This window comes from Rhinolophus sinicus, chromosome 8 (assembly GCF_057876585.1).
Source record: "Rhinolophus sinicus isolate RSI-liver-muscle chromosome 8, RSI-T2T, whole genome shotgun sequence".
In the NCBI taxonomy this organism is placed as follows: domain Eukaryota; kingdom Metazoa; phylum Chordata; class Mammalia; order Chiroptera; family Rhinolophidae; genus Rhinolophus; species Rhinolophus sinicus.
In genome coordinates, this window is record NC_142508.1 from 73,128,551 (window position 1) to 73,156,164 (window position 27,614).

Below are 27,614 nucleotides of genomic sequence, written 5' to 3' on the forward strand. Positions count from 1 at the left end.
AGAAAAGCCTTCCTGGACCCCAAAATAGGCAGAATCCCTCTGTTACCAGAAAATGCACCCCTTCTCTGTAGCCCTTATTATGATGACAGTTACTGGGAATTAAACAGCTCATTTTTACAAAGCCCATACCCTGTGCCAGGCGCTCAGTGCTTTCTTTACATGTGCGGTGAATTCACTTGATCCTTCCGACAACCCTGTAAGATAGGGACTGTTATCCATATTTTCCAGTGGGAGAAACTGAGGCTCAGAGAGGTTAAGTAATAGTGTTCAAAGTCATTTGCCAGTAAGGGGCAAAACCAGGCAGTCTAGCTCGAGCCTGTGCACTTAGCTACAGAGCCTGTTCCGGCAGCTAGTGCTGTATGTGCTTCTTTGTGTCTAATCTTTGACTCCCCCTGGGCTGTGGGCTGTGTCTGTTGTGTTCATGTCCTAGCTCTGGCGCCGGGCACAGTGCCTGGCTCATTGTAGCTGCTTAATAATGCAGAGGAATGGAGAAAATTGAATCCTGCAAGCAGACGGTAAGAAGCCTCCTTGAAGGGTGAGGCTTGCCTTGTGGAGAGCCAGCTTTGAAAGCCTGCCTTCAGAAAGCTAAACACCTCTGGCATCACCTTCTCCTTAATGATCTGGCCTCAACTTCCCTTTTCTGTCCCCAAGTATTTCTTCCCTAGGATCAGGGTACCCTCTCCAAATACACTTGACACTCCACATGTCAGGTTTTGCTCCCTCCTACCATCCCAAAGCCCATTTTAAATGTCTCCTCCTCCAGGGAGTCTTCCCTGATTCCCCAACCTGGTGGGTTTCTTCCTTCTTAAAGCGACCAGAGCTTTTGTTTGTGTCTCCCCTCCTTCCCTGGGCCTCAGTCTCTCCGTCTCTAAAATGAGGAGAGCTTGGGTGCCATGGTCTGTAAGTTTCTTCCAGTTCTAAAACATCTAGATATTCTTGCAATGGTTTCACCCTCCCCACAAGTTCACAAGCTCCTTGAAGGGCAGAGACCATTTCTTTTCATCTATCCTCAGTGTCCAGCATCCATAAATTTTTTTGCGATGCAATAGTTTGGAGGGCCAAGTTCAGATGGCAGACTCAGTGGAGATATATGTCTCCTATGCCTGCTCAAAAGCCCATGGAAAAATGGAAAAGATCACCATTAAAAGGCTGAATGATGGAAAACAATAAAGAAGTCCACCAGAAAAAGAACAAAGTTGGGGTATATACACTAACCAATTTCAAAATTTATGATAAAGCCACAGTAACTAAGACTGTGTGGGATTGATGCAAGAATAGGCATATAGATCAATGGAACAGAATTGAAAGTCTAGAAGGAAATCATCACATTTATGGTCAATTGATTTTTGACAAAGGTACGGAAGGAAGGAAAGAAGGAAGGAAGGAAGGAAAGAAGAAATTGATCTTTAGTTCATACCATACATAAAATTAACTTAAAATGGATCATAGACCTAAATTTAAGAGCTAAAACTGTAGAACATCTAGAAGAAAACACAGGTAAGAACCTTCATGACCTTATGTTAGCTCTTAAATATGATACCATAAGCACAAGCCATTACAAAAAAAAAAGGATAAATTGGACTTCCTCAAAATTAAAAACTTTTGTGCTTTAAAAGACACCATTAAGAAAATGAGAAGACAAGCCACAGAGTAGGAGTAAATACTTACAAAACATATATCTGATAAAGGACTGGTATCTAGACTATATAAAGAACCCTTATAATCCAGTAATAAAACAAGCAACCCAATTTAAAAATGGGCAAAAAAACATACCCAAAAGAATTGAAAGCAGGGATTCAGGTATGTGTACACGAATGTTCATAGGAGCGTTTTTCACAACAGTCAAAAAGTAGAAACAACCCAAATGTTCCCTGATGGATGAAAATTTATCCAGCATGAAAAAGGAATGAAATTCTGACAGATGTCACAACATAAATGATCCTTAAAGACATTATGCTAAATGAAATAAGCCAGACACAAAAGGACAAATAAATATTGTATGACTCCACTTATATGAGGTACCAAGTCAAATTTATAGAGACAGAAAGTAGAATGATCGTTGCTAGGAGCTGAAGAGAGGGAAGAATGGGGAGTTAGTGTTTAATGGGTACAAAGTTTAAATTTGCAAAGATGGGAAAGTTCTGGAGATGGATGCTGGTGTTATTTACACAATGAGAATGTACTTAATGCTACCAAGCTGTACACTTAGAAATGGTTAAAATGGCAAATTTTATGTTATGTGTATTTCACCACAACAAAAATAAGAGAAAAAAATGGGCAAAATATTCTAATAGAGATGTCAGCAAAGAAGATACATGAATTTTTAAACAGACCTCATGCGAATTACCCTAAGCCCTATTGCCCCATCTATAAAATAGCTATAAAATTATACTGTTCTTTTAGAGTTTAAGGATCAAGTAAAATAATGTACTTAAGAGGACTGAGCACAAGGTCATCTCAAATTTATCAATCTTTTCTTTCATGTGTCTTATTTAAAAGAATTGTCTCTAGGCCATAGCAATAAGCATTAGCCTAGTTTCCTCTTCCAAATTCTTTTATAACTTTGATTTTGCTCCTGGGTGTTTAAATCAATTGAAAACTATTTTTTATAGGATAGTCAAAGGAGTAGCTAATTGTTCCAACACTTTTCCCTGACTAGTGAAGCCTTTTGCCACTGATTGGATCATCTCCTACTTCCAGCTACACAAGGGTTTGTTTTTGGATTCTCTTCTCTGTCCAAATGATCTATTCTCAAGCCGACACCACTTCCCAGGGCTTTAGAACAAGCAGTGCTAGCAGATTAGAGAAAGCCTTTTTTTTGTTGTTCCTTCACAAAACTGTCTTGGCTTCTCTTGTGCTCTGTTTTTCTAAACTTATCCTTTTAGACTTAAAAAAAAAAAATCCTTGTGGGCATTTGAATGGACTTATCCAGAAAACTAACTTGGAGGAAAACTGACATGTTTACAGTATTGTCCTCTAACTGGGAAACTTTTCTCTCCCAGAATTCTATTTCTCCCTCCTCAGCCAACCCAGGTAAATCTGAGTGTTCCCTTTTATCATAGACTAGACCACAACCACCTGGATACAAGCTCTTATTACTCTCCTTCCCCTTGAAGAAAGAAGGAGCTAGAGACAAACTGCCAAATGAGAAGATTTGTAAAGGAGCTGAACACTCTGTTTCAGGAGACAGGCTATTCAGGGCAGTGACCTTGGCAATGCAGCTGACAGTTTGCCAAGACAGTGTTTACTGGGGCCTCCTGGACTGAATTCTAATGAGTCTGAAAACAAGCAACTTTGCAGGAGCAACTAGAAAATTCCAGAAATAACAGACCTTTGGGGCTGGGGGCTCATTTTAACTTCTCCCAACCCCACTGTACAGATGAAGTGAGGTTGAGAGGAGGGCGAAAGAGACAAACCTATATGGGCCTGGTCTCCCCGCTTTCCCCAGAGTTGAGCTTGACATAGCAGGAGGATCAAGGGCCATATGAAGCGGAGAAGGCTGTACTCCGGATTCCGTACCAGCCCCAAAGAGAACAGTAGCCAAGTCTCAGGATTTCATTTTTCAACTAGGCAGTTCCCTCAGATCACGTACCCTTAACCCCCCCGCCCCCACCCCCATGCCCTTTAAGAAGAGACCAATCTTTGGCGTATGCCAGTCATAGGATTTATTGTCACATGCCAGCAGCTAGCATGGGATGGGAAAACACAGCTGAGCCTCCGCACAGGGAGAGGTGGCACTGGGCCACACAGCACGATTTACACATGGTTCACTCAGAGGGCATTTCCTTGTCTCACTGGGAGCAGTTGCACTTCTCCGCCTCCTTGCCTGTCCCCTCTCCACCTTTGCACGCACAATCCTTGGCGCATTTCTCACACTCTGCGGGGCAGCAGCCTGCAGATAAAATAGGGGGCGCCCAGTCTGATGGCCTTCCCCCTCCTCTGTCCCCATCAAAAGGGAGGCGGGAAAAGGAGGGTTGCAGGGTCATTGTCCCTTTCCTAGTCTCACGCCTGGTTTGACTCAGCATCTATGGTAGGTCAGCTGCATACTGGGCAGCCGGAGAAGGGTACCCAGTAAGTAGCCACAGCCCCTTAGAGTCGGTAATGTGGGTGGTGAGTGTGGGGGAGTCCCAGGGATGGTAGGGTCAGGCCCAGGCTGGGGGAGTGCTGGGCCTTAAGCAGAAAGCATCACAGGGTAAATGACCTTGAAAAGAGGCTTGAAGAATAAACTTGGAGGAACAGAGATGGTACAGGTGTGGGAGGTCCAGGAGATGCATGGGGGCATCCACGCCCAGCCTCACACCCCAGGGAAAAGGGAGCTTTCCGCCCACCTCCTACTCCGCATGCATGTTACACTGCTTCTGGGCAGATCTGGGGGAGGTCAAATTGAGGGGATCCGCAAAGGCCTGAGAGGGGCCAAGGGACCCAAATTCCAGAGCCAAACCCTCAGCCTTCCCCAGGCATTGCAGGTTTTGGGGGAGGAGTTGGGCCAGGGTAACAGTTCTCAGTCTCAGCTGCCCATGAGAATCATCTGGGAATTTACAAAACATCTTGCCAGTAGGCCTACTGGATCCATCACCGGGTGGGTGGGGTCCAGGCGATTGCATCTTAAGGACTCCCCAGGTGGTTCAGGCCCAGAAAGAGTCAGAAGCAATGTAAGAAGGGGCCTCGCGAGTCTCACCATATTGGGTGGACAGACTGGGGAAGCAAAGGGGCGGGGGCAGGGGGGTCCCCACACTCACTCTTCTTGCAGGAGGTGCATTTGCATCCCTCGCACTTGCAGGAGCCGGCGCAGGTGCAGGAACCACCTAGAGAGGGAGGTGCCACAGGAAGAGTTCATGTGGTAAAACTCGGGGTGGGGTCAGGCCTAAAAGGAGGAGGTGGGTACCAATCTCAGCGTCCTTTGGGATATAGCCATGCCCACCTCTCACGAGGTTCAAAATGGGAAATAAGTGTCCCTTCCCCCCAATGTCCTTGAGCGAAAGCATAGGGCATGGGGTTCTTTACAAATAAGGGGGCGCACTGTGCCTCAGGATGGGGGCAGGGGCTCACCAGTAGGGCAGGAGCAGGTCTCAGGGTCCATGTCCAGCGGAGATGCTGCGGGAGGAAGTGAATTGGCTCCTTCAAGCAGCCGGACGCCCTAGTGGAAGCAGGTGGTGAAGCTTTTATAGCCGCTATAGCCCCAGGCGGGGAGCGCAGGCACAGCCCGCTCGCTCCATCTGGTTGCCCAGGCCCCGGCGGAGGCGCGCATTGCGGCAGCAGTCCCCCCTCCCCCTGCGTGCTCCCCAACTCCCAGCCGTGCACGCAGCCACCGTGTGCGCAGGGGAGGACACTGCCCGCCCGAGTGCACGCCCCCACCTCCGTATGTGCTCAGCTTGGGGGACACGTCCTTGAAATTGAGGCTTTAGAACTAGGAGAGCAATCTCCCACCCACGCCCCACGCCCCACCATGATGGCTAAGAGATGCCCAGATAGCCGAAAACATTATTTCTGAGTGTGTCTGTGAGCGTATTTCCAGAAGAGATTGGCATTTGAATTGCTAGACTGCTTCAAGATTGCGTTTACCAATGTGGGTGGGAATCAACCAATTTGTTGAGGGCCTGAATAGAACAAAAGGCAGAGGAAGGGCGAAATACTCTCTGCCTGAGCTGAAACATCTACCTTCTCCTGCTAGAGACATGGGTGCTCTGGTTCTCAGGTTTCAGAACTCAGACTGAAGCACACCACCAGCTTTCCTGGTTCTCCAGCTTGCACATGGCAGATTGTGGGACTTCTCAGCCTCCATAATCCTGTGAGCCAATTCCTATCATAAATATATTCTTATTTATATAGAATGTATATCTCATATCATTATATATGTATATATGTACATCTAATATCTCTATCTATCTATCTATCTATCTATCTATCTATCTATCTATCTATCTATCTATCTATCTATGTATCTATCTATCTATCATCTATCTATCCTGTTATTCTGGAGAACCCTGACTAATAGGCCTCCCACACCCAAAGGTGGCCAGGATTTTGAGGGGTCTGAACACCACAACATCCTTCTAAAATACCTTCCCCCGATTCTTCGCAGGGCTGGGCCCTTCATCCTTCAGTTCTCAGCTTCTATGATCCCTGAACGTTTCATACAGGTGTATTGCTTCAGAGGGTCCCCTTTACCCCCACCTTTATACCCCTCTGACCCCTCGTTAATTCTCACAACCTAAAACTATTTTGTCTCCGTCTCCTCGCCTGTGATACTCCCCCAGATATCCACACAGCTCACTCCCTTCTTTCTTTGCTTCTAAGTCTTTGCTAAAATCTTACTGTCTCTATGAAGCCCACCACGATCACCTGTTTAAAATTGCAACACAGATCTCAAATCCCCAGCCCCCTCCCCGAACCTTGCTCTATCGCTCTTTCTTTCATGGCATTTAACACCTTCTGACAAACTAAATAATTTACTTATTTGTAAAGCTTATGTGCTGTCTTTCCTGCTGGAATTTAAGCACCATGAGCCTATAAGGAATCATTGCTTTTGTTTACTGACACATCGAAGGACTTAAAAGAGTGTTCTGTACACAGGAGACATGCAATACATTTATTGAATGAATGAATGCCTCTCAAGTCACTCCGCACACACTGATTTATGAATGGCTTTCTTTTCTGTATTTTTCAGTAGATTCTAAACATCTGGCCAGGAAATAAGTTTCACTTCTACAATTTTATTTTGGTAGATTCATTCCACAATTTATTTAGCCAATTCCCCTACTTTGAGACATTTTTGTTGTTACCAAATCTTCACTATTATAATCCATGTTGTGACAAACATTTGGGTAACGTGTGTGTGTGCGTGTGTGTGTGTGTGTAACAGTCATGATTTTGTTCTTAGAATACATTCTTTAAAGTAGAATTTCTGGCTCAAAGTACACATTTTTTTTCCTTTTCAAACAATATATACTTATTTTTAAAAATGCTACTTCAGTGAATTTTGGAAAATTCAGAAAAATAGAAAGAAGGAAATATACCTATGATTTGAACACAATCACTGTTAACATTTTAGTATATTTCATTTTCATATTTTGGCTTCTTTTTAAAACGAATTTGTAGTTCCTTTTTAAAAAACTAATTTGTAGCTTCTTATTTGTTTAAGATTTTACCATAATCATTCCTGTGTTGTTGCATTTTTAATGGCTGTGTACCCTATTGTGTGCAAGGGCCATAGCATACTTGAACAGTTTCACAAACTTAGACTTGACATTGTTTCCAGTTTTTCACAATTGTAAATAGATAGTACTGCAATGAACCTTTTTGTGAATGAATGAGGCTTCTGTCCCCCCCTCCCCCAAATTTGTGGTGAGTTCCTTAAATAGATTTCCTGAAACTACTGGGTCAAATGGGAAGAACATTTTTATGGTTCATTGATGTATGTTGCCTAGTTGTTTTAAGAGCCTTATGCCCTGTGGTTCTGGATTGTTTACACATTGTTAAGGCCTTTTACACCTATGCCTTAATGAGCCCCTGGACAGCTTGTCCTGATTTATCCTCCCAGCAGTGGTGTTGGAGGGTTCTAGACCTAGGACCCATTCGAGAAGGATCTTTGGATCCCAAACCCAGCCAGAGACCGGAACAGCCCCCTCAACCAACCCTTGTGCAATACCCAAGGGTTCAAAGTACTCCTGCTGCAGCTGCCCCTGGGCCTGGAGCGCCCCCTGCAGTCCACACGAGGAACTTCATGCCCCGTAGGGTTATTTGGCCTCATTCCTTTCCCATTCCTGGCCCGCTCTTGTGGTCTCCATCCAACTTGGCAGTATGGCCTGAGCAGGTGCACAGTCCGTAACAGCCTTTGGAAATCTCCGTTGTCTCTTAGGCAACACAGGAACACAATTCATGATGTGTCAGTCTCCTGACGCAGCACTTTCCGGTTCCAGGCAGCTCGGCCGTGAGATCACTCTTCTTTTTCTACCTAAAATCTGTTTCCTTGCACTGCTTACGTTTTACCCCTTCAGAGTCACTTGTAACCAGTCTACTCACTTTCCACTTCAGCTTTCCCCCAAACTCATCTTCCCTCAGGGTCTTCAAGCTTCTCTCTCAGCTAGTCCTGCCTGAGTTTGTGTCTTTAGAGTCTCAGTTTCCTTGCCTGTAGAGTGGAGGAGATACTAACCCCTGTCCCGCAAGGTTTTTGCAAAGATTAAGACCTACGACATGGAGCATCTTTCCATGTGCTTATTTTCCATCTGTGTATCTTCTTTGGGGAGGTGGCTGTGAAGGCCTCGGCCCATTCTTTGTTTTGAGGAAACAGGCCAAGAGCTGGAGAAATGTTTCCCTGGGGAACAGTGTTGGTTAACAAGAGCAGCTGTTTAGGGTTAATCGACATCACAGTGCCAAACGAATACCAGATCTTGAGTGACAGAGTCCCCCACGTAGTCTTTAATCAATTTGTGTGTTTTTTTTTGTTAGGATATGGAGGCTCTAAAGCCCAAGGCCCAGGGCAGGGACCCGTTAGGCCTGGGCTTGGGTTAATACTACCTGCAGCTTCTCTCTGCCCCATGCATAGGCCCAGGCAGGAGCACGGCCTCTAAGTCAAGCAGCCCCTAGTTCGGGTCCTAGCTCTGCCCGTCACTAGCCCCGTGACATGGAGCAAGCGGTTGACTCTCCCCGAGCCTCAGCTTCCTCACCTGTGAAGTGAGGGATATAACAGGACGGCTCTGCCTGCTGGAAGTTATCGCCCTCAGCACATCCTTCCCAAGGGGCCTGAGAGCTATGCAGTCACAAAGTGACTTGGTGGAGGCCTTCTCAGAGGTTAATAAGCAGAAGCCTAAGAAAGGCTGCAGCCCTACTAATCCCTCTTTGTGGAGCACCTACTGTGGGCGCAGGCCCTTATTTTGTCACTTTATTTTTTGGTGGTTTAATCTTTAAAATTTTTCCTTCTACTTTTTCTGCTGTCTTAAGTGGAATTAAAGGACTTGGCAAAGAGTTTATTATATAAGGGAAAACGCTTGCTAAGTTTCCTGGGGCATATAGTCCACTGGTGTGTGTGCGTATGTGTGTGTGTGTGTGTGACTGTGTCATACATGCTTGTACAGGCATGGGCTATCCCTGGAAGGTTCCACCAGTAGTCATTACAGTAGTTGTCTTGGGGAGGAGGAACTGGGCCTCGAAGTGAGGAGACTTCTACCCTTTGTATCTTTTGTATTTTGCACATTGGGCAGGTGGATCTATTTAAAATAACTTCTTAAGAATCAAGCATTCCCCCAGACGACCCACCCTCTGCAGGGCTGCTGTAGGGCTTCGGTGAGAGCATGTGTGTAAAATGCTCAGACCGTGGCTGGAGCATCATCAGTGTCCCACAGTGGCAGCATTTATCATAAAACTTCACTGCATTTGTGCTGGCGTGCTGTCAGCCACCTGGGGAAACAACAAAGACCTCGCTTTCTCTTGACATTGACTTCTGGGAAATGCAGGAACTTCAGTGAACAGCACCGAATTCTTCTGGTCCATGTCTACCCACTCACCCATCCTGAAGTTTGACCTAAATAACCAAACCAGGGCAGCTAATGCCCTGGGCGTCTTGGTCTTGAGAATTTTCTTCAGATCAGCATAGACCTCTTATCTGTTCCTGGCTGATTCAATGCTAAAATCCCTTAAACAGCACCATGAACACAGCGAGGCATTCTGGGCCAACACGCTGCCAGGAGAGCCTGGCGAAGTCGGGGATACCCGGAAGCAGACCCTGTACAAATAGATTCTATGGGTGGAGGCCCCCAGAAGCACTGGTAGGAGAATGGAGAAGTGAGGCAGGGAAGGAAGGAAGCCAATATGGGGCATGTTAGTGAACAGGTCACCGCAGTGGGCTATTGGGGCTCAGTGAGGCTGGGGACTTCTGGGGGATGGCGTGGAACATGCCTTGGATTTGTCCCAACGTAAGGTAAAGATGCGGGGGGTCTTTATCCAGTAACTCCTGTTTGTCATTGGTTAAGGGCTGTTCCCCATGGCCTTGACTTTCCAGTCCTCCCAGCCTACCCTGTGTCTGCATGAGGAAAGCTCAGGCAGCAGGAGAAAGAACAGTCAGCAGGCACGTGGCGAGAGGATGCAGGCTGGCAATGACCGAATCTGCACGGAGTCAGCCCTTCTTGGTCCTTCTGGGTTAGGGTAAAACAGTGCTCTGACCACCAGACAACCCCGAGTGAAAACTTTATTGCTCCAAGCACTTTACATGAATGTCACGAACACCTCATTTGGGCAAATATATAAAAAGCACAATCATTCCAACTTCTCAACTAATGCACTGTACACACGCTCCCCAGGCCTCACCCCCAGCACAATGAATGCATTTCAGTGGCAGCAGCTGCACTCGTTTGAGCCCCCTTTGCAGATGCAGCCCTGGGCACACTTGGCACAGCCCGGGGGGCAGCAGGAGCAGCAGGCTGAAAGGGTCAGGAGATGGACAGATCAGCTCTGGGTCAATACTGCCCTCTTACCACTTCCCCCCCAACACTTAGAGAAAGGAGGAAAAGAAGAGCCTGCCACAGGTTTCAACCCATAGTCCCAACAAACCTGGGACAGGAAATTGTGGGATGTTAGAGCTGGAAGGGACCCCAGAGGTCATGCTGAGTTCATCAGAGGCCCGGAGAGGGGAAGGGTTTGCCTAGTTGGACAGTGGCAGAACCAAAACCCAGGGCTCATGACTCCAGGCCACTGCTCTCTCCCCTTCCCCACTGGGCAGGCTGGAACCTTCCCTCAGTCCTATTCCTACTCCAAACACCTGAAACTCGGTGGTGCCCTCATCGCCAGGTGGGCAGCAGCCCTAGGAAGCCCGGCTTTCACTTCAGATCACTCCCAAAGGGGTAAAAGTGACCCAGATCCCCTCCATCCCCCCATGGCTGGAGGGTGGAGGAGGGAGGGAACAGACTTTCCCAACTCCTATCCTGCGGGGCCCCAGCCACCATACTCACTTTTCCGACATGTTTTACAGTTACAAGTGGTGCATTTGCAGTCGTCTCCACAGATGCAGATTCCCCCTAGAAGAGAGGACAGAGCCACACACGTGAGGACCGAGTAGGAGTGGGAAACACAAGGTGCACTGCAGACCTTCACAGAGCCAGTCTCTGGGCTGTCCCCGGGCAGTGGCTGGACAAGAGTGTGAAGACGCTGCCGAGCATCACCCCAAGTGGCGAGGACCATCCAGTGGTCCCCAGTCCCGTCCACACCCGGAAACTGGGGTGGCTGCCTCAGCATCCCCCAGGATCCTCGTTAAAACATCGATTCCTGGGACCAACCTTTGAGATATTCTGATTCATAGATCTGTGTGGAAAAAGGGAGTCAGTACCTTTCAAAAGCAACCCAGATGATTCTGATGTACAATCAGGTTTGAGAACCGCTAGATCAGGCCAACTCCACCGAGCCAAAGGTCCCCCAGGGACCGTCAAAGCCTTGTGTACCCTCCTCACCCTTTTCAGGTACCAGGCAAGATGGAAACGCTGAATTGGCAGGAGGAAGAGCAAAGGATATAAACAAGCCCAAAGTGAGAGCCACGGCCCCTACTTGTTTCCGTATCATAAAAACCAGCTACACTTAAAAAAAAAAAAATCATCCCACCTATTGTTTTGCATTTCAAGATGCTGGAAGCTTCTGTCTCTTTGGCAAGTTTTTGGTACAGACATGTCCTGTTAAGGACCGGGGAGGCTTGTGGGACGACTTCATACCAGGTCTCAAGGCCGTAAAATCCAGGATGACCCTGAACCCTGGTCCCTGTCCTCCTGACCAACATGCTTCTGTGGAATTAAGTGGTTTCAGAGACCCGTGAGTCCACACACGCTTCAAATAACTCCCCCAACATCTGCAAGTACTTTATGATTCTACCACTTTCACAGCAACCCTGGCAGCAGGGATTAGTAACTTAGTCTTCAAATGAGGAAACTGAGGCCTATACATACTAAGTGTCAGAAGTGATGGCAGCAAGGGACCCGAACCAGGTTGCCAGGTTCTGGCCTGGAGGTCTTTCCCTGCTCTGGTGGCTGCCCCGAGGGGCCTGCTGTTTGGCCCTCCCATTGTTGTTCAGGAGCCAGGCTATCAGTTCCAGCAAATCTGGCTGGTAGCCAACCAGTGGGAGAGTGGGAGCTACCCCAGAGGTCTCCAGTCTGAGACAAACACCAGTGGTGGCTCCTAGCTGCAGGAAGAGAGGCATGAATCAGAGACCAGCAGGCTCCCTGTAGGAAGCCGGTGCAAGGTCCCAAAGCCCAAGGGTGGGCATCCTTCCTTACCAGACATGCAGGGGCACTCCCTAGGGTCCATGGTCCAGGTGTCCGAGAGGCTCCAATGCTGTCACAACTGCAGAAGGGAGGCTGAGTGAGCAGCCACCAGAGGCTGCGTATTTATAGCCATGTAGGTGTAGGTGTCGGCTCACCCTACCTCTCCCTGGGGCTAGACGCCTTGCACGCAGCCCAGCCAGACACCATGGGCTGGGGTTGCAGAGGGCAGAGGGCAGTGAGAGTGGTAGTCATTCCGGTGGTTTTCATTACAAGGCTGCACCTACCCACTGCCCACATGCTAAGGTGTGAGGAAGCCAGGTTCAGGCTCATGGGCACTTGCAGTGCACACACCGGCAGCTCCATTCCTTATCTGCTCTCCCCGTCCTGTGCATTCTATTATCTGCCATTTCTGTTCCCTCCTTCACAGGGGCTGCTCCCACCCTGGCTCAGGCCTCATTCTGCCTCCCCTGGATGACTGTAAAAGCTCTTACCTCGGGCAGGAAGGGGCCTGATCCTAGGTTCTGGGCTTTAGCATGCCCCACTCAGGCCGTGTCCTGGATGTGACTCCCAGCCCCCGAGAGCAAGAAGGCCAAAAGTCAGGGGCATGTGCCCACCTAGAGCCTGCAACCTCTCCTTTAGATGACACATGGAGCACCCAGGATTCAGGAATGTTCTGTCATCCAAGCCCACTTGCTTCCAAGGGTTTGCTTAATCTTCCTTCCCAGGCTCCCAAGGGCAGATGTTTAGCCAATACATGTGTCCCTTTAGACCTGATGGGGTGGCCAGGGTGGCTGTTCGCTGGGGTGCGAACGGAGTTTGGATATGTGGGCTGGATGCCCACAGGTTTGTGTGTGAGGCTTCAAGTGAGGGAAGGAGCTAGGGGTGGGAAGAGAAGGGTCACGGATTGGGGGTTGGGGCCACTGGGCAGAGCTTCCGGCACCTCCGTGTTCCAACGTCAGGATCTGAGAATCACACATTTGAACCTGGCCCTCCAGTTGCTGTGAAGTTCTCTGTCAAGGTAGGAGGAGAGAACGTATTAAATTTTGTTAATTTGATTTATAACTTTTAAATATTTTAGCCAGGTGGTATGTGGACCCTATTTGTACTCTAGTTTTGCCCCCTAAACATTAGGAGGGGCCTGGGACAGCCTCCTGTCCCCCCCAGTTCATTCTCTACACTGCCGCAGAGATATATCACTAAAAACAGCATTGGCCGTTACTCTCTTGCTCAAAACCTTCAGTGGCTCCCCGCATCTGTTGAATAAAGCCCAAACATCTTAACCTTGCATTTCGAGCTCAACTTACCTTTCCAAGCTCATTGCCCACTACTCCCATCTACCTGCCCCACTAAAACCGCAGGTCTCCAGGGTCCCTGTTCTGGCCTTGAACTTTCTCACCTCCAGCCCTTTGCTCCTGTTGGGTGTTCATACTTTCCCTATCACCTTGAGCCCAAATAAATCCTCCCCATTTACCAACGCATGAACTCAAAGGCCATTTCTTGGTTGGTAGAAGCAAGAGGGAACTTGGGGGCGATTTCAGCAGCCCCCTAGCTCCACCATAACCCCATTCTTTGAGAGAGGCAGCTGACTACTTGTAAGTCTTATGTAAAGACTTAAAATGATACAGCATCAGGCTTCTCCCACAAGCTGCCATCCTCACTCTCTTCTCCACAGAAACTCTGGAGTGGCCACTGATTACACTTCCTCCAGGAATCTGCCGCTGATCGCGTCCTCTCTCGGCTGGAAGAACTCTCTCCCTCTGTGGCCCCTCAGTGATGTGTCTGTACATTACTCGTGACATTTCTATTCTGCTCTGTGTAATTATTTGTGCTTATGGCTCTTATGGTCCTCGCCCCAATCTGGCAGCTCTCAGGAGAAAGACCTGCATCTGAAGCATCTCTAGATCCACACCATGTTCTGTACAACATTTAGTGGATGTTGACTGAATGACTCAATGAATGAATGAATCGATCAACGAGATGCATAGCTGAATGACTGAAGACGTAAATGAGAGTGAGTGAGCACGTAAGTGAACAAACGAATGAGTGAATGAAGGATGAGTGGACACTTGCATAAATCTCCTGCATGTGGGCACTGAGGACCTCTGTTGAAAACTGCTGTCACCATTCAGAAAGGCAAAAAAGTGTGGCCTGGCCATAAGCAGTGGAGATCGTTCCTCCCCGCGTGTAGGTTAGTGGGGTCCAACTCATCCATCAGGGCCACTGGGGCCTCAGGCTGACCCATGGAACCATGGGTTTGAGCTGAGAACTTCTAGCGAGGAGAAAGGGATTCAGGGCAGAACACTGGGGAGGACTAGGTAGGGGCAATATTGTAGTGATCCCAAAATGGTCCCCGCCAGAAAGCCGTTCACAGCCGCCTAGGGGACCCAGGCATAGTGGTTCATTCAACAGCTTCCAAAAGCCAGCACTGTGCTGAGTACTGGGAGCCACGGGTGAGTGAAAGTAGAGCTGATGGGTCAGAAGGTCAGGAGGACATCTCAGCTCAGGAAACCCACAACTGGACAGAGCTGTTTTCAGAGTCCAGAGGCTGGAGCCATCTCCCAGGCCTGTATTCCCAGCCCGTCTCTTGGCAGGGTCAGCTTCCTCCTACACGTGGGTGTGCCCTCTCACAGACAGTAATGCCTTAGAAGATCTGGCCCAATTGAGTGAGCCTAGACACAGGGATTTTCCTTTACCTTTATCTAAGCCACCTCTTCTCACTCCTCTCTCCCTGAGAACTCATTCCCTATGAACTGCCTTCCTCAATGCCTGTCTAGGAATTGTTTCTTCCTTGGACGGCTGATGCTGTGATGTTGCTTAATGCTCCAACTGAATAATAACAACATCCAATGCCCAGCCATGAAATATTTCCCAATTTCTGGGCTGTGCATGTTGAAATGACCATGCATAGCATCAGGCAGGCGAGTGCATGTTGAGCTGTGCCGCGGGCCGTCCAGTCCTTGCCCGCATATGTAGGGCCCTGTTGCCCTTTTGGCCATCTTCTAGGCCTCAGCTCCTGATCTCTTTCCTGGCAGCGGGAAAGCAAGAACACACACGCCCGCCCAGGAACATGCAGTGGCTGGCGGGCATAGCTCAAATCCACACTTTGGAAATCAACGTTTCTTTAGAGACACGATCCTTAGTCTTCTCAGGGGATTCCAGGAGCCCTTTGAAAAATCTAATGAAAGCTCTGAACCCTCTTTCCCAGGGGGAAAAAAATGCACAGATACACAACACTTTCCCACAAGTGTAAGGATTTTATAGCTCTCCTGAATCCCATTGGTGGCCCCGCCCCTGCCAGGGTCCTGAGTTAAGAGCTCTTCTGCAAAGAAGCAGTCCTGCCTGCGACGCCTCTTCTATGATCACACAGCAGTTGTAGCTCTTTTGAGCCACTGAGCCCTAAATAGCTCTTTCTCCACTTATGGTCTCTACTTTATGCATAAGTCATACCAAGTGGTTTTCCCAGAACAATGAAACAGGTTGATCCAAAGCAGCAGCTAATGCTCCACCTCTCACAAAACACAAAATGACAGGGTTTTCTTCTTCTCCCCTTTCCATAAAAGCTAAACATGTGCTGTTCCTGCACCCAGCAGTTTCTGCCAGAAAGAAGTTTCTGGGACTCATGGCCTAGGAATGGAGGTTCAGCCACATGATGACGGCAGAGGAACAGCCCGGGCTATGATGCCACGCTCTGGTCCATGCTTTGCTCTTGGGATCACCGTCCTTTCTGGTTTTTTCCCTTGGGACTTTCTGGACATATGTGTCTCCTCAGGAGCAGTCTGAAGCCATTGGTTTTATTATGCTGGTTTATAAACTGACCTCTCTCTCTGGAACACATGATTCTCAAGAACAGAGACTGTGCTTATTAACCTTAGTATCCCCATGGCATGCTGCCACATAGTAGGTGCTCAATAAATATTTATGGGCTGGTGGTGAATAAGTAGTGGTTCAATTAACAGTTACATTGACGCTGTCTTCTGTGGCTCTTGTTGAAGAGATTTGGAGGACCTTGTCAATCACCAAGAACCGTCAAGAGTTTGAGATCTGGAGTCACGCTGCCTGGGTTCTAATGCAGGCTCTGTTCCTTCTTTGCTGTGTGATTTGGGGCAAGGTGTTAGATCTCTGAGCCTCAGTTTACTCATCTGCAAAGTCAGGCTGACAAAAATGACAACCCCATGGCACTACGTTGTGAGGGTTAAGTGAGAGGATGCATATTAAGCCCTTAGTTTAGAATCTGGCAATTAGTATTACTATTAATATTATTATTACCTGTGCCTATCACAACTTGGCAGGTTGGTTCAGCCACCCAGCCATTTGTATGTTTCAGGCTCATAGACTCTTCTTCGACCAGTCCTGGGGTCCATGCGTTCATCGGCAGTAAATATTGTAAAGAGTTTTTGTCTCTGGGTTCCCTGCTTTTAAGCTCAACCTAATTCTTTTTAGGCCCTAGGTTCGGGGGACCACAGGGCCCTGTCCTTTCTGGCTCCCCTTGCTGCAGCTTCCATCTGTCTAGAGTTAAAGTTGTCTTTCCACCTACAGAGCCCTCTTATGGGGTATTTCTGGCCTCATCTGGAGGACTAGGCATGGGGAGGTGGGGGGACAAAATCCGAGCAAGGGCACCAGCTTGGGCCCTGGATGGTCAGCACTGGAAGAACCTGAGAAGTCACGGGCCAGCTTCTTGTTGTCCGAATGGGGAAACAGGGTCAACCCCTGGTCACTGAGCTTAGGCTGGTGACAGGGGGATTTGGACCGGGCTCCTCAGCTCATTGCCAGCACCCATGAGTCAGGTCTAAGGTACTCGCGACAGAACCGTCCAGTGGTTTGGAGCTTGTGGTCTTACAGACTGTTTATTAATTTTCTTACTAAAAAGTTCAAACATACTAGAAAGTACAAAGAATAGTATGACAAATATCACAGTGGATCTACCACCCAGAATGAACAGATGTCAACCCTATCATATTTGCTTCTTTTGTTTACAGGAAATAAAAAATTAACAGGTGTATGGCTTTACAGGAAATCTATGCACTGGGGACTCCCAGTTTACATCTTCCGCCTGGGCCTCTCTTTTGAACTCCAGACCCACATTGCCAGCTTCTGCTGCACATTCCACGAGGATGTCAAACAGCACCTCAAACTTGACGTTTCCCCAGCGGAGCACCTGCTCCCATCCACTCCAGCCAGACCCTCCCACCACTGCCCCCTGGTTTGAGCCACCATCACCTCCTGTGAAGATTCAGTACTCGTTTCCTAAGTGTCCTCCTGGTGTCTGCCCTTGCTCTGGGGTTATTTCCATGTTTTCTTTATTATAAAAATACAAAAATTCTACTCCTGGATCCCCGGTAAAGAACCCCACAGTTGGTGTGTAAACTGGGACCCAGGAGGTGGGTCCCAGGGTTGTGGATTGTGAGAATCAGGCCAAGGCTAATCAGGAGCCATTTTGCTCGGCCTAGTCGCCTGTGCAGTCAGCAGGCTTCACAGAATTTGCAGGGCCTGCAGCTGCTGGTTAATTACATGGGACTCCAGCTCCCCAGCTGCAATTCAGTACCCACTGGTCAAGTGAAACCCTCCACTTTGCACACGGGCCAGGGGAAGCATGAGGAAGGGCAAAGCCGACAATTACCCCCACTTCCTGCCTCCAGCAGCAAAGCAGCTGGTCCAGGTTGACTGGCAGCCCAGATTAGAGCTTTGAGAGGGGGAAGGAGGCTCAGGTTTCTTCCTTCCTTCCTTCCCTTCCTCCCTCCATCCTCCTTCCTTTCATCAATCATTCAGCAAACGTATTCAGGGCTGACTATGTATTAGGCTTCAGATCAGCCCTCTGAATGGGGTAAGTGAACCAGACCTGGGGCCTGGTCCTCAGGAGCTTGCTTTGCATTGGGGACGATACACAGGTCCATAGCTATCAGACAAGGAGAATGCAAGCAGGTTTCTGTGAGGTCACACAAGTGCAGGGCGGCACTTGAATGACCCTGAGAGCGAGCACCTCCCTCAATTTTGTGCCCTAGGTGCCTCACTTGCCCACCCTCGTCTAGGTAACTTCTGGGTTCTTCATAGAATGCTGGGCTGGACCAGGGGTTTTCAGAGCCTCGGGGATTCCTGGAGGTGTTTGCAGGGGCTGCTGCAGATGGGTTGCTAGGTCTCACCCCTCCCTCACTTGCCCTATTTAAATGAAGCAGCTCCTCTTTTTAAAGTCTGTTTTGTCTTGTGCATCCCACCCCCTCCCTCTTTTCACATAATGGTTGTATCTGGGGAGTGTATGTGTGTGTATGGGGGGGTGCAGCTTCTAGAACCAGTTAGAAAACCCCTGACTATACGCCCTGCCTTCGAAGTTAGTGCATTTGCCGAAGGGGACAGTGGGGACGTGCGGTCTGCTCCTGGAATCCCAGTCAGAATTCTGGCCCGATGCTCGGCCTTGTTTTCTTTTCTTTAAATTATTGTGTTTGTTTGTGTTTTTAATTCTGAATGATTTTAAAAACAAATAAGAATAGAAAATCAAATATGGAACTTCCCAGCATTCTCAAATATTAATGTTAAGTCCTAGCCATCTCACTTTTGTAAAGGAACAAAAAGTTCCCTTAAACTTTTTTAAAGGAACCAAACAATCAAGGGAGTGGAAACTACCTGTGCAAACTCCCCATCTCTCATTCTCCCCGCCCCTCAAACCCAGGAACCAGTTTCACGAAGTAGGTGTTACCATGCCCACACCTGTTTTCCTACTTTTACTACATATGTATATATGTATCTATAAAAATTACTACCATTGTTTTACAGGTTTATAAACCTTATATAAAATGGCATCGTTCTCTCTGTAGCTTTTTACAATTTTTTTTTTTTGCTTGTTTTGCTCGGCATTTTGAAATTTACGATTTTAATTGTTTTATTGTATTCTATTACATAACTATTTCACAATTTATCCTGTTGATGGGCATTTAGATATTTCCACTTTTTCGTGATTATGAACACTGCCACCATGACTATCCATGATACATGTTTCCTTCTGGAAAACGTGCCTGAGTCTCTCTAGGGGGTATAGCTGGGAGTGGGCTTGATGGAAAGGAAGGGTACTCTACCTTACTAGGCGTTCCCAGATTGCCCCACAGGGGTTTACACGCCCGTGACCCACGGCAGTGCCCAGTTCTCCTTGGCCCTTGTGAGCACTTGGTCTTGTCAGACTTCATTTTTGCCAGCCTGACAGATACAAAGTGGCATTTCCTTGGTTGCTGATTTGGGGCCACTCTGCTGTCCTCTACGTGGTCCAGTATTCTCCCCAACATCTGCATTCCATGAGCACTCACCAACCCCCTTTTGGGATCAATTTACATTATTTTCTCGGACAGACAGCATGTCTCTGCCTTCCCACATTCCTGGTTCTTACTAAGTTCGCACAGGAAGCTCCAAGTGGCTTTGGGGGATGGAGACGAACCTCCTGGTCTATTCCCAGGAGAACACTCCAGGGGGTGGGGAGTGGAGGGGGCAGTCGGAGCTGCAACCTTAGCCTTTAGGACCCCTACAAGTCAGCACTGAGGCCACTGGGGAATGGTCATGTCGGCCAAGATCGTCCTAGGTTCCTGCACTGTATCCCCTTTATTTAGAAACCCTTCCTTCTGGCTGGAATGGATTCACAGCCAGGAGTGCTCACGTGGCTCTGTAATGCTTCTCAGGAAGACCTGAAGATAGAGGGAAGCAGAAGAACTCCTGGAATGAACATAATTCTAAAATGCCAGAGCGATAAGGCAATAATGCGGTCCAAACAGTTCTCTCCGTCCCAACACCAATTACAGATGGGGAGCCTGCGGCCGAGAGGGGAAGTGCCTGCCTGTCATGCCCGGCAGTGTGGTCAGCTGGGTGAGGTGAGGAATGGAGGAAGAAACCCTCTCAGGGCCTTTGAAACCTCCTAGGTGATGATGGAGTGTGGCCATTGGCAGATTAAGCAACTGCTGAGGGCCCCACCCAGTGCCACATGCCTCACTCAGGGTGCAAAGAGGAAGGTTTGCTGAGACCCCCACAGAAGAAACCAGTGGCGAGCATCACAGAACCGTGTGCTAAGATGGTGAAAACTAGGGTGCCTCATGTATGGGCCTCTTCTCTCACACCCCATCCCTTCTCCTTCTGTCCTTCTTCTTCCTCTCTCCTCCTTTACTCTCATTTCCTCTTTACCTTCCCACATCTCACTTTTTCTCGTATCTTCTTTTCTCTCTCTTAGTACAAGAAGACCAGGTTGGGACTCAGGGCAACTGAGTCTTCTAAATTCTCCCCGTGGCAGCACTTGCTCACAAGTTCACTTCCCTGCCCCAGGCCTCAGTTTCCCCCAAACAACAAGGAGGTGTCCATAGCTAGAAGACCATTCAGGCCTCTCCCAGTTCTGTTCCGGGTGCTGGTAAAAACTGTTGTTTAGAATTGCCTGTGTCTAAGATTTCTAGAGGGGTAACCCCCTCAGCCAATGTCCCGAAAATATTGGGATCAAAGCCACTTTTTCGAGAAACTTCACTAATTGTTCATTGTCTGCAGGCTTTTTTTTTTTTGGCCATGCTTTTCCTCCAAAGCTTTGGGAGTGAATAAAGCAGCGCGGGCCTGGCAGCCCCCACATGTGCTCTCCCAACCGTGGGCTTGCCAGGTCTCCGTTTCCTTCAGGTCCAAATCCTGGGGTTCTGAGGACTTCTGTTTGAACAGGTCCTTCAAGTAGAGAGACCGAGGCTCAAACCACAGGGCCCTTTCCCACCTGCCAGGAATTTCACTAACAACTCTGAACCATAGTTAAAATACATAGTCCTCTGCAAATAATTGGATCATCCCCAAGTAACATTAGGGAGAAAAGACAACATTTTGAGGGTTGTATAGAAGGAGAGTAATTATCCACCGTTGTCATTTCCTGTGTTGTAGAGGGGTGTATGGCAGAGCTTGTTGCCCCCCTCAGCGCCTGTGGGGTCACTGACGTAATGTTTTTGCACAGCTTGGGTCTGGGAAGCCCAGCGTGAGAATCAGGAGGGGTGGCCATGACAACCCGGCTGGGCATGAAAGCCTGCGTGTGCTAGAATTCCTGGGCCAAATGCAGGTCTGAGTGAGCCTCAGAGGGACATAGATTTATGCCGCCACTGCTTTGATTTTGTTTTCTCTCTCTCTCTCTGTGTGGCCTTGGGCAAGCCAGCCATTTGACCTCAGTTTCCTTGCCAGTAAAATGGGGGGAAAATATACCCTTCTATGAGTGCCTCTTAAAAATAATTGGCCAGTTTTTGCGGGTCACTTTGAAGAAGATTACTGTGAAGGTACTGTACTGGCACTGGAATTTTCCTTGGTGCAAGTATCAATCAGACGAGGACAGCCAAACTGCTGATTCTGGCCCTCCCCGCTGAACCATAGTCTCCAGTTCAGTTGGAAGATGAGGGAGGGGCTGTGATCATTGCCTGGGCCCTGCCTGGAATCTTAAAGGCATAACCCTGCCTTTGATGACTGTCTGCAATGCTTGTTAATTTTAATAGGAAGCCAGCAGAGGCGGGAATGTTCTGCCTGGCAGAAGAAAACAGGCCGAGGCCGAAGAGGTTTGGTGCCAACTCAGTTTGGAGCTTGTTTGGCTTTGAAGTCCTTGGCCCCAGAGCTGGAGTCACAGGACAACTCCTAGATGTCAGCAGGGTAAGTGTGGACAGATGTCCAGGCAAAGTGTGGACCTGTGGCCCCTCAGTTCCCAGCTCAGCCAGAGCAGATGGCCCCTGTCTCAATTTGGGAATCACCTTAGAGGCAATAATCCCTCAAGCTGGTGAATTTCCAGGAACACGTCACATAGGGGTCTCAAATGTAAGCGACCTAAGGGGCTAGGTAGTTCATGCACAGGCGTGAAGCAAGCTGATTGGAGGTAATATGGAGTGGTGGGCACTGTGGCAAACTGACTGAGCTCCAGATGAATAGTGAGGTTGGGAGTGAGGGTTAAATTTTGTCAGCTCTTCTGGTTTTATAAGAGAAATTAAAAATCCGGATGGTGTGTGTATGAAATATTCCAGTTTTTCAACACCATAAGAGTTGTTTTTTATTATTTTTAAACACTCTGCTCATGAACCAACACATCCACAGGCCAGAGCAGCCCGCAGGGTCCTGTTCTGTGACCTCTGTCTTGGAATCCAAAGCTTCAGGAGTGCAGACTCTTTTCACAGTTTCAAAGCCTTTGGTTACTACTTTCTAGAGACTTCAGACTGACCACTGGTGGAGGGCGTTAGAACCACCCAGCGAGAGCTTTTCAGAAACACCAATATCCAGGTCTGATCAGTGGGCTTGGAGCGGTGAAGGCCTCATACTCTTTGAACTCCTTGCACAGTCCTGATGTGCAGCCAGGTTTGGGAAATGGTGACCGCATCAGTTCCTCTCAGTGATTTTTAATCTTTTTTGAGTCAGACACCCTTCTGAGAAGTTGAAGAAAGTTATCAACACGTTCCCTAGGGGAAAAAAAGATGCTCATCCAAAACCTATTCTACAAACAATGTCACGGGGGTCTGAGTACCCTCCCTCTGAACGTCATCCACGGCCACCAAGTGAAGAAACTTGGCAGTTCTTGATGCTGGAATTCCATCTGCAGGAGCCATGACAATGGCCTCCAGGGTCTCACTTATACTCCCCCAGTGACAGGGAGCTCATTACTTTTGGAGATAGCCTATCCCTTTTGGGGAAACATTTATCTTCAGTAAAGTTTTTGGGGGTGTGACGAGTTGCCTTTTCATTAGCGCTCTTCTCCATCCCCCCTGACTTTCACCCACGAGTCCCATTTGTCCTCTGGCTAATCTCTCTTGTTTTGCTGAAGAAGAGAGAGGAGAGCTGCTGCAGGAGGCCAGGAGAAGCTGTGGGGTGGCCAAAGAGGAGGAGCTATTCCTCTTGGGATTTGAGATTTTGGGGAGCAGATTCTTAGCTAGATCCTGGTGATTCGTGTTGATGCCACTTCATCCCTTTGCCCACTTAGGGATCACCTTCATTCATCCGGGACAAAATGCCAAACCTGAATGTCTACTTCACTTCGTGTCACCATCCTCTCCCTCTAGGCCCTCTTTGAACGGCTGACCCCCAAGCCTGGAAGAGGACCCTTTTCAGAATGAGTCAGGTACAGCTTGCAGAAGCCACAAGCATCAAATAAATGATTGTTCGAATCCGTTTGGCCCAGCACTTTTGCTTTGCCCGGGATCTGCTGGGCACTTGGGGGAGAAAGTCTCTATGAAATTCAGGGCATCACTTATTCTTTCAACATCCGCCAAACACTGACCACACAGATCTGTCACCTGGCAATCTGAAGCCTTCCAAGACCTCTCTGTTTTTCATTCTTGGCCCATCCTACCTCTCAGGGTAGAAAACGTTGTAAGGTCTTTCTGAGCAAAGTAGGTTGAGGAGTGTGTGGCTTTTCTTTGCCTTAAACTTCAAGGGGGACCTCTCCTTCTAATAGTTGAGGTTGGGTGTCCATCATCCCTCTGTCTGCATCCACTTTGGGACTTTATAGATGTCATTCAAGCCAATCCTTCTTTTCTCCATCTGGAAAAAGACTCATTTTGTAGCTTTGTCATCTCATTGGCCGTTTGATCACTTTAGTCATCTGTACTTGCCTGACAACTATACCCAGGTTTGAATGCAAATGCCCCTAAGTGTTTCCACTCACCTTTCATCCCAGGGCTTCTGGAAAAAGGGAATACATGGGCCTGAGTGTATCCCACAGGGAGGGGGAATAAAGGCATTGTTTTACCAACCTTGCAGGAAGGCAGGGGTGACTGGTTTGTCATTGAGCGTGCCTGCCAGAATCTCTGTCGTATTCATTCAGGCCTTTATTGCACAAATATTTATCGAGTTCCTAAGAGGCGTCGGTTCCGGGCTTTATGCTGCAGGTATAGCACTCAGTAACAGCAGGCAGATCCTTGCCCTCCTGGAGTTTCTATTTTAATAGGGGAGACAGAAAACAAATAAAGCAAACTCAAAAAGATTGACAAGTTGTGATATGTGACATGAAAGCTAACTACAGATATGTCAAGGGGAACCCAATTCAGACAGAAGAGGCAACCCTGCAGCTGAGACTTATGGAGGGAAGGGTGTACCAGGCAGAGAGAACAGCATATGCAAGGGCCCTGTGGCTGGAAGGAGCTTGGCTTTTTTGAGAAACCCAGAGAAGGCCAGTACAGCTAGTAGTAGTGACTAAGGGGGAAGAGATGCTTCAAGAGCTGTGATTCAAATGCCTAGAGCGTTCAGTGGGTTTCATGAACGAGTGAAGTGAGCCAGGTCAGAGATAAGAGAGAGCAGGGGGCACTGTGGCAAATTGGCAGACACGTGCTCAGTGTAAAAGAGACAGCACTGCTTAGCTCCAGCCAGACTTACACATGTGGAGATGGAATCTGTGGGTCCGGTATGGTCAGACCTTTTGATTTTTCAAGAGAATCCTCAAATCTAGACTTTTGTACAAAATCTATTAAAAAAACAAACACAGAGATCCGCACAACACGTTTGAGGGCCTGGGTGCTGCCTCTTTGCAGCCCCTGAGCTGGTGTAAATCCACAGCGGAGAATTAAGGAACTATAGAGCAGGGACTATCCCCTCGCTCATTTAGGTAAACTGAGGCCAAAGTGTTCTCAGCTTCCAGCTCTTGCTCCATCAGGAGGTTTCCTGAGGAATGAACAGTCTTTCAGGCTGACTTCCTCTTTGGCCCCAGACAAACTTTTAACAGTAGGGCTCAGTTTCCTAACTTGCAACTGGAGGGTTGAGGCCAAGTTTGGGGCCTGCCTGGGGCTACAGTATATGGGATAATTAGGGTTTGAAAATGACTTTGAGGCTTCCAGGGGTGAAGTAGCCAGCAAAGTTCAAAGACAATTTCAAAAGGCTTGTTCCCTAAAGTGCCATCATGTATGTATATGTGACGCTCCCTCCGCCTTCTATCTCCAGGGTCCTTTCCCCAGATGGGGATGCCGGTGGGATTCCAGGGAGCCCCCAGTACCTCTAGGTGTCCCCCACCAGCCTGTCCTTTCCTTCCCTCTGTTCCCCTTTCCTTCCTTGCCCAGGTATTCAGTGAGCCCCATTGAGGTGCCAGCCACGTTTCGTCACAGTGCCAGCTCGAGGAATGCATTCTTGTGGAGCTTGCTGCTCAGCAAGGAAAACAGAGTCAAAAATTACACACGCAGTGCATGTTACAAGATGGAACCTGCAAGGGATCACAGGAGCAAATAATCGGTCCAGGGGTTCAGGAACACCCCCCATCCCGAGTAAGCGAAGCTGCAGCTGAAACCTGACAGCTGAGCAAAAGTTAGCCAGAGTGGAGAGAAGACTAGGGGACAGTCCAGATAGAGGGGGCTTCTAGGATCAAAGGTTGGAGGAGGGGTGAGGGAGCTCTGAGTGTTCACAGACCTTGACTGACACCCATACTTCTGCGGCCCCAGCACCCAAGGCTGAGAAGGGAGGACTGGGGCCGGCTCTCGTGGGCTTTAGGAACCAGGGCGAGGATTTTTTTTTTTTCACCTTGAGGATAATAAGAAGTTACTGAGTTTCAACCCAAAAGGAAATGTTAGGATTTGATTAAATTTTTTTCAGACTTTAGTTATTGGTCTTGAAACTGGCAGTTAACAGTGGACGTATTTAGGTATTCGCTCATAGAGTCAAGATGGACAGGTATAGGCTTTAACTCAATGTTTCAATTGTAATGGTTGTCATCTAGTTTAGAGTCTATGATTCGGAGAGTATGTTAGTCATGTTCTGAACTTGAAAAGCAAGTTCCAGGAGAAATGTTTGAGTACACTTTGCTTGAGAGAATAGAAAAACGTAGCTAGTTAGGCACAAACCGATTAGGGCTTCGTTTGCTTGCATGTGCTTACTGCTGGCTTGCAGCTCAGCTCCCGTTCTCACAACGTTCATTTTAAGCTGCTGATGTCCTGTTTCTTTGTCAAGCAGGGAGAAATAACTCTAGGGTCACAAGGAGAATTTTTGAGTTTGTTTTGCCAAAGGAATGAATGCCTTCAAGAAAGTTGTAACCAACTGCTGACACCCAAAATTCTGCTCGCACAAGGTGTTTTCTGAGACTGAAGAAACAGACGTCTCCCTCGGTTCCCTGGAACAACCCCTCCCCTACTCCCTGGCTGCGTAAAATCTCCCAACTTTTGCTTTAGGGGGAAGATGGAGTTGAGAGATCTTGCTGTCCTGTCCTCTTGCATTGACCAAATTGAATAAAATTTTCTCTATCTCTAAACACCGGTGTTTCGGTTTGGCTTTATTTGTGCATGGCACACAGGAACCAGAATTTTGAGAGATGTTTCAGTAACAGTCTCAGCTCCTAAAGGAAAAGCCTGGCCAACAAAACCCTCCCAGTACTCCTCTTCTGTGATCTCCAAAGCTCCTTTTTGCCCCTATTCTGCATCCCAAGACGCCAGCACATCATACATCACCTGCAGAGTAGGTACTATTGTAAACCCATGTTTGAGATGAGGACACTAATTCAGAGAGGTCACCTGCCAAGGTGAGACAGCCAGGAAGGGGCAGAGAGCGGATCTGAACCCTGGTCTATTTGGTTGCAAACCCTGACTCTGTCCTCAATGTAGGTGTGGTCAAGATAATGACGAACACCCTGGAAATGACCTGCCTCAGTCACGTCCCCAGGGAGAAGTCCCTATCTGTGGAGCTCTCTTTTTGGGTGCTGCAGGGAAAAAATGGCACCTCTAAAATCAACATGTACACAGAGCTGGGTCAAGGGAGCTCTGAGCAGGAGCAGACGCTGGGGTCTGCATACTAATTAGTATGCAGCGTTTGCATACTAATGAGGCACGGATGCCAGTGGCTAATTAAAGAGGGCCTGACCTCCAGGGTCTTGAGAGAATAGAAAAAACGTAGGCTGCCAGCTTTTGTCCAAGTCTTTCTCTTTCAGGGAACCTTGAGCTGCTTCCTGGCAAGGATGCAGCACAAAAGGGCATTTCAGGACCTCCTTTGTATGAAGTGTTCTGTTCCCACCACCGTTTTTCAAGATGTGGGGAGAAAACAGAAACTCAGAAGGACTAAGGTGCTCTGTTCCTCGGGGGTGGGCAGGCGGGTGCCCTGCAAAGTCCCAGGACGGGCCTGCCGTGGCGGGAAAGCCGCAGCTACCCGGGACCTGGGCTAAGTCAGGTTCCCAGGGGGGAAATTATCACCCTTGGTCTTCAGTGAGAAATCCTGAAAGGAGACTCCAGTCATTGGGCATTACTGTAGTCCAGAGGCACCAGGAGATTCAGATCTCTTCTTTCATCCTCCGCAGGGGGCCAAAGAGGGCTCAGCTTGGGATTAATGGCAGGGGTTTCCCCTTTGGGAGGGCTGGGTCTGTGGCAGAAAATTTAGGTCACTCACACAAGTGCAGGGAGAGGTGACAGAGAGAAAAAAATAATACAAACCACTTTTAGAACAAGTGATAAGATACTC

The 27,614-nt window shown here is 48.2% G+C and overlaps 1 protein-coding gene and 2 long non-coding RNA genes across 4 annotated transcripts; 1 reads left to right on the forward strand and 2 right to left on the reverse strand.

The window, feature by feature from the left end:
- Positions 1-3,648: 3,648 nt before the first annotated feature.
- Positions 3,649-5,285, reverse strand: LOC109459475 (uncharacterized). Its single transcript, XR_012490173.2, has 3 exons — positions 5,050-5,285; positions 4,740-4,864; positions 3,649-3,892 (listed from the first exon to the last, which is right to left on the reverse strand). It is a non-coding gene; the product is annotated as an uncharacterized LOC109459475 (long non-coding RNA).
- Positions 5,286-5,499: 214 nt separating this feature from the next.
- LOC141567510 (uncharacterized) lies at positions 5,500-26,233 on the forward strand. Of its 2 annotated transcripts, none has more exons than XR_016022086.1 (3): positions 5,500-5,788; positions 21,710-21,860; positions 26,124-26,233. It is a non-coding gene; the product is annotated as an uncharacterized LOC141567510 (long non-coding RNA). The 2 variants fall into 2 exon arrangements; XR_012490176.2 differs by lacking the exon at positions 26,124-26,233 and adding an exon at positions 25,241-25,349.
- Positions 10,159-12,333, reverse strand: LOC109459483 (metallothionein-4). The gene is made up of 3 exons (XM_088800345.1): positions 12,252-12,333; positions 10,944-11,009; positions 10,159-10,415 (listed from the first exon to the last, which is right to left on the reverse strand). Exons 1-3 carry the CDS (start codon positions 12,280-12,282, stop codon positions 10,324-10,326), a joined length of 189 nt encoding a protein of 62 aa, XP_088656471.1. The 5' UTR covers positions 12,283-12,333; the 3' UTR covers positions 10,159-10,323.
- Positions 26,234-27,614: the final 1,381 nt, after the last annotated feature.

Bases quoted from the DNA above. Each gene is read 5' to 3' on its own strand.
- LOC109459483 (XM_088800345.1), bottom strand. From the start codon at position 12,282: ATGGACCCTAGGGAGTGCCCCTGCATGTCTG. The intron at 11,010-12,251 runs GTAAGGAAGGAT...CCTCTCTTCTAG, and splicing joins GGAGTGCCCCTGCATGTCTG to GGGGAATCTGCATCTGTGGA. The intron at 10,416-10,943 runs GTGAGTATGGTG...TGACCCTTTCAG, and splicing joins CTGTAAAACATGTCGGAAAA to CCTGCTGCTCCTGCTGCCCC.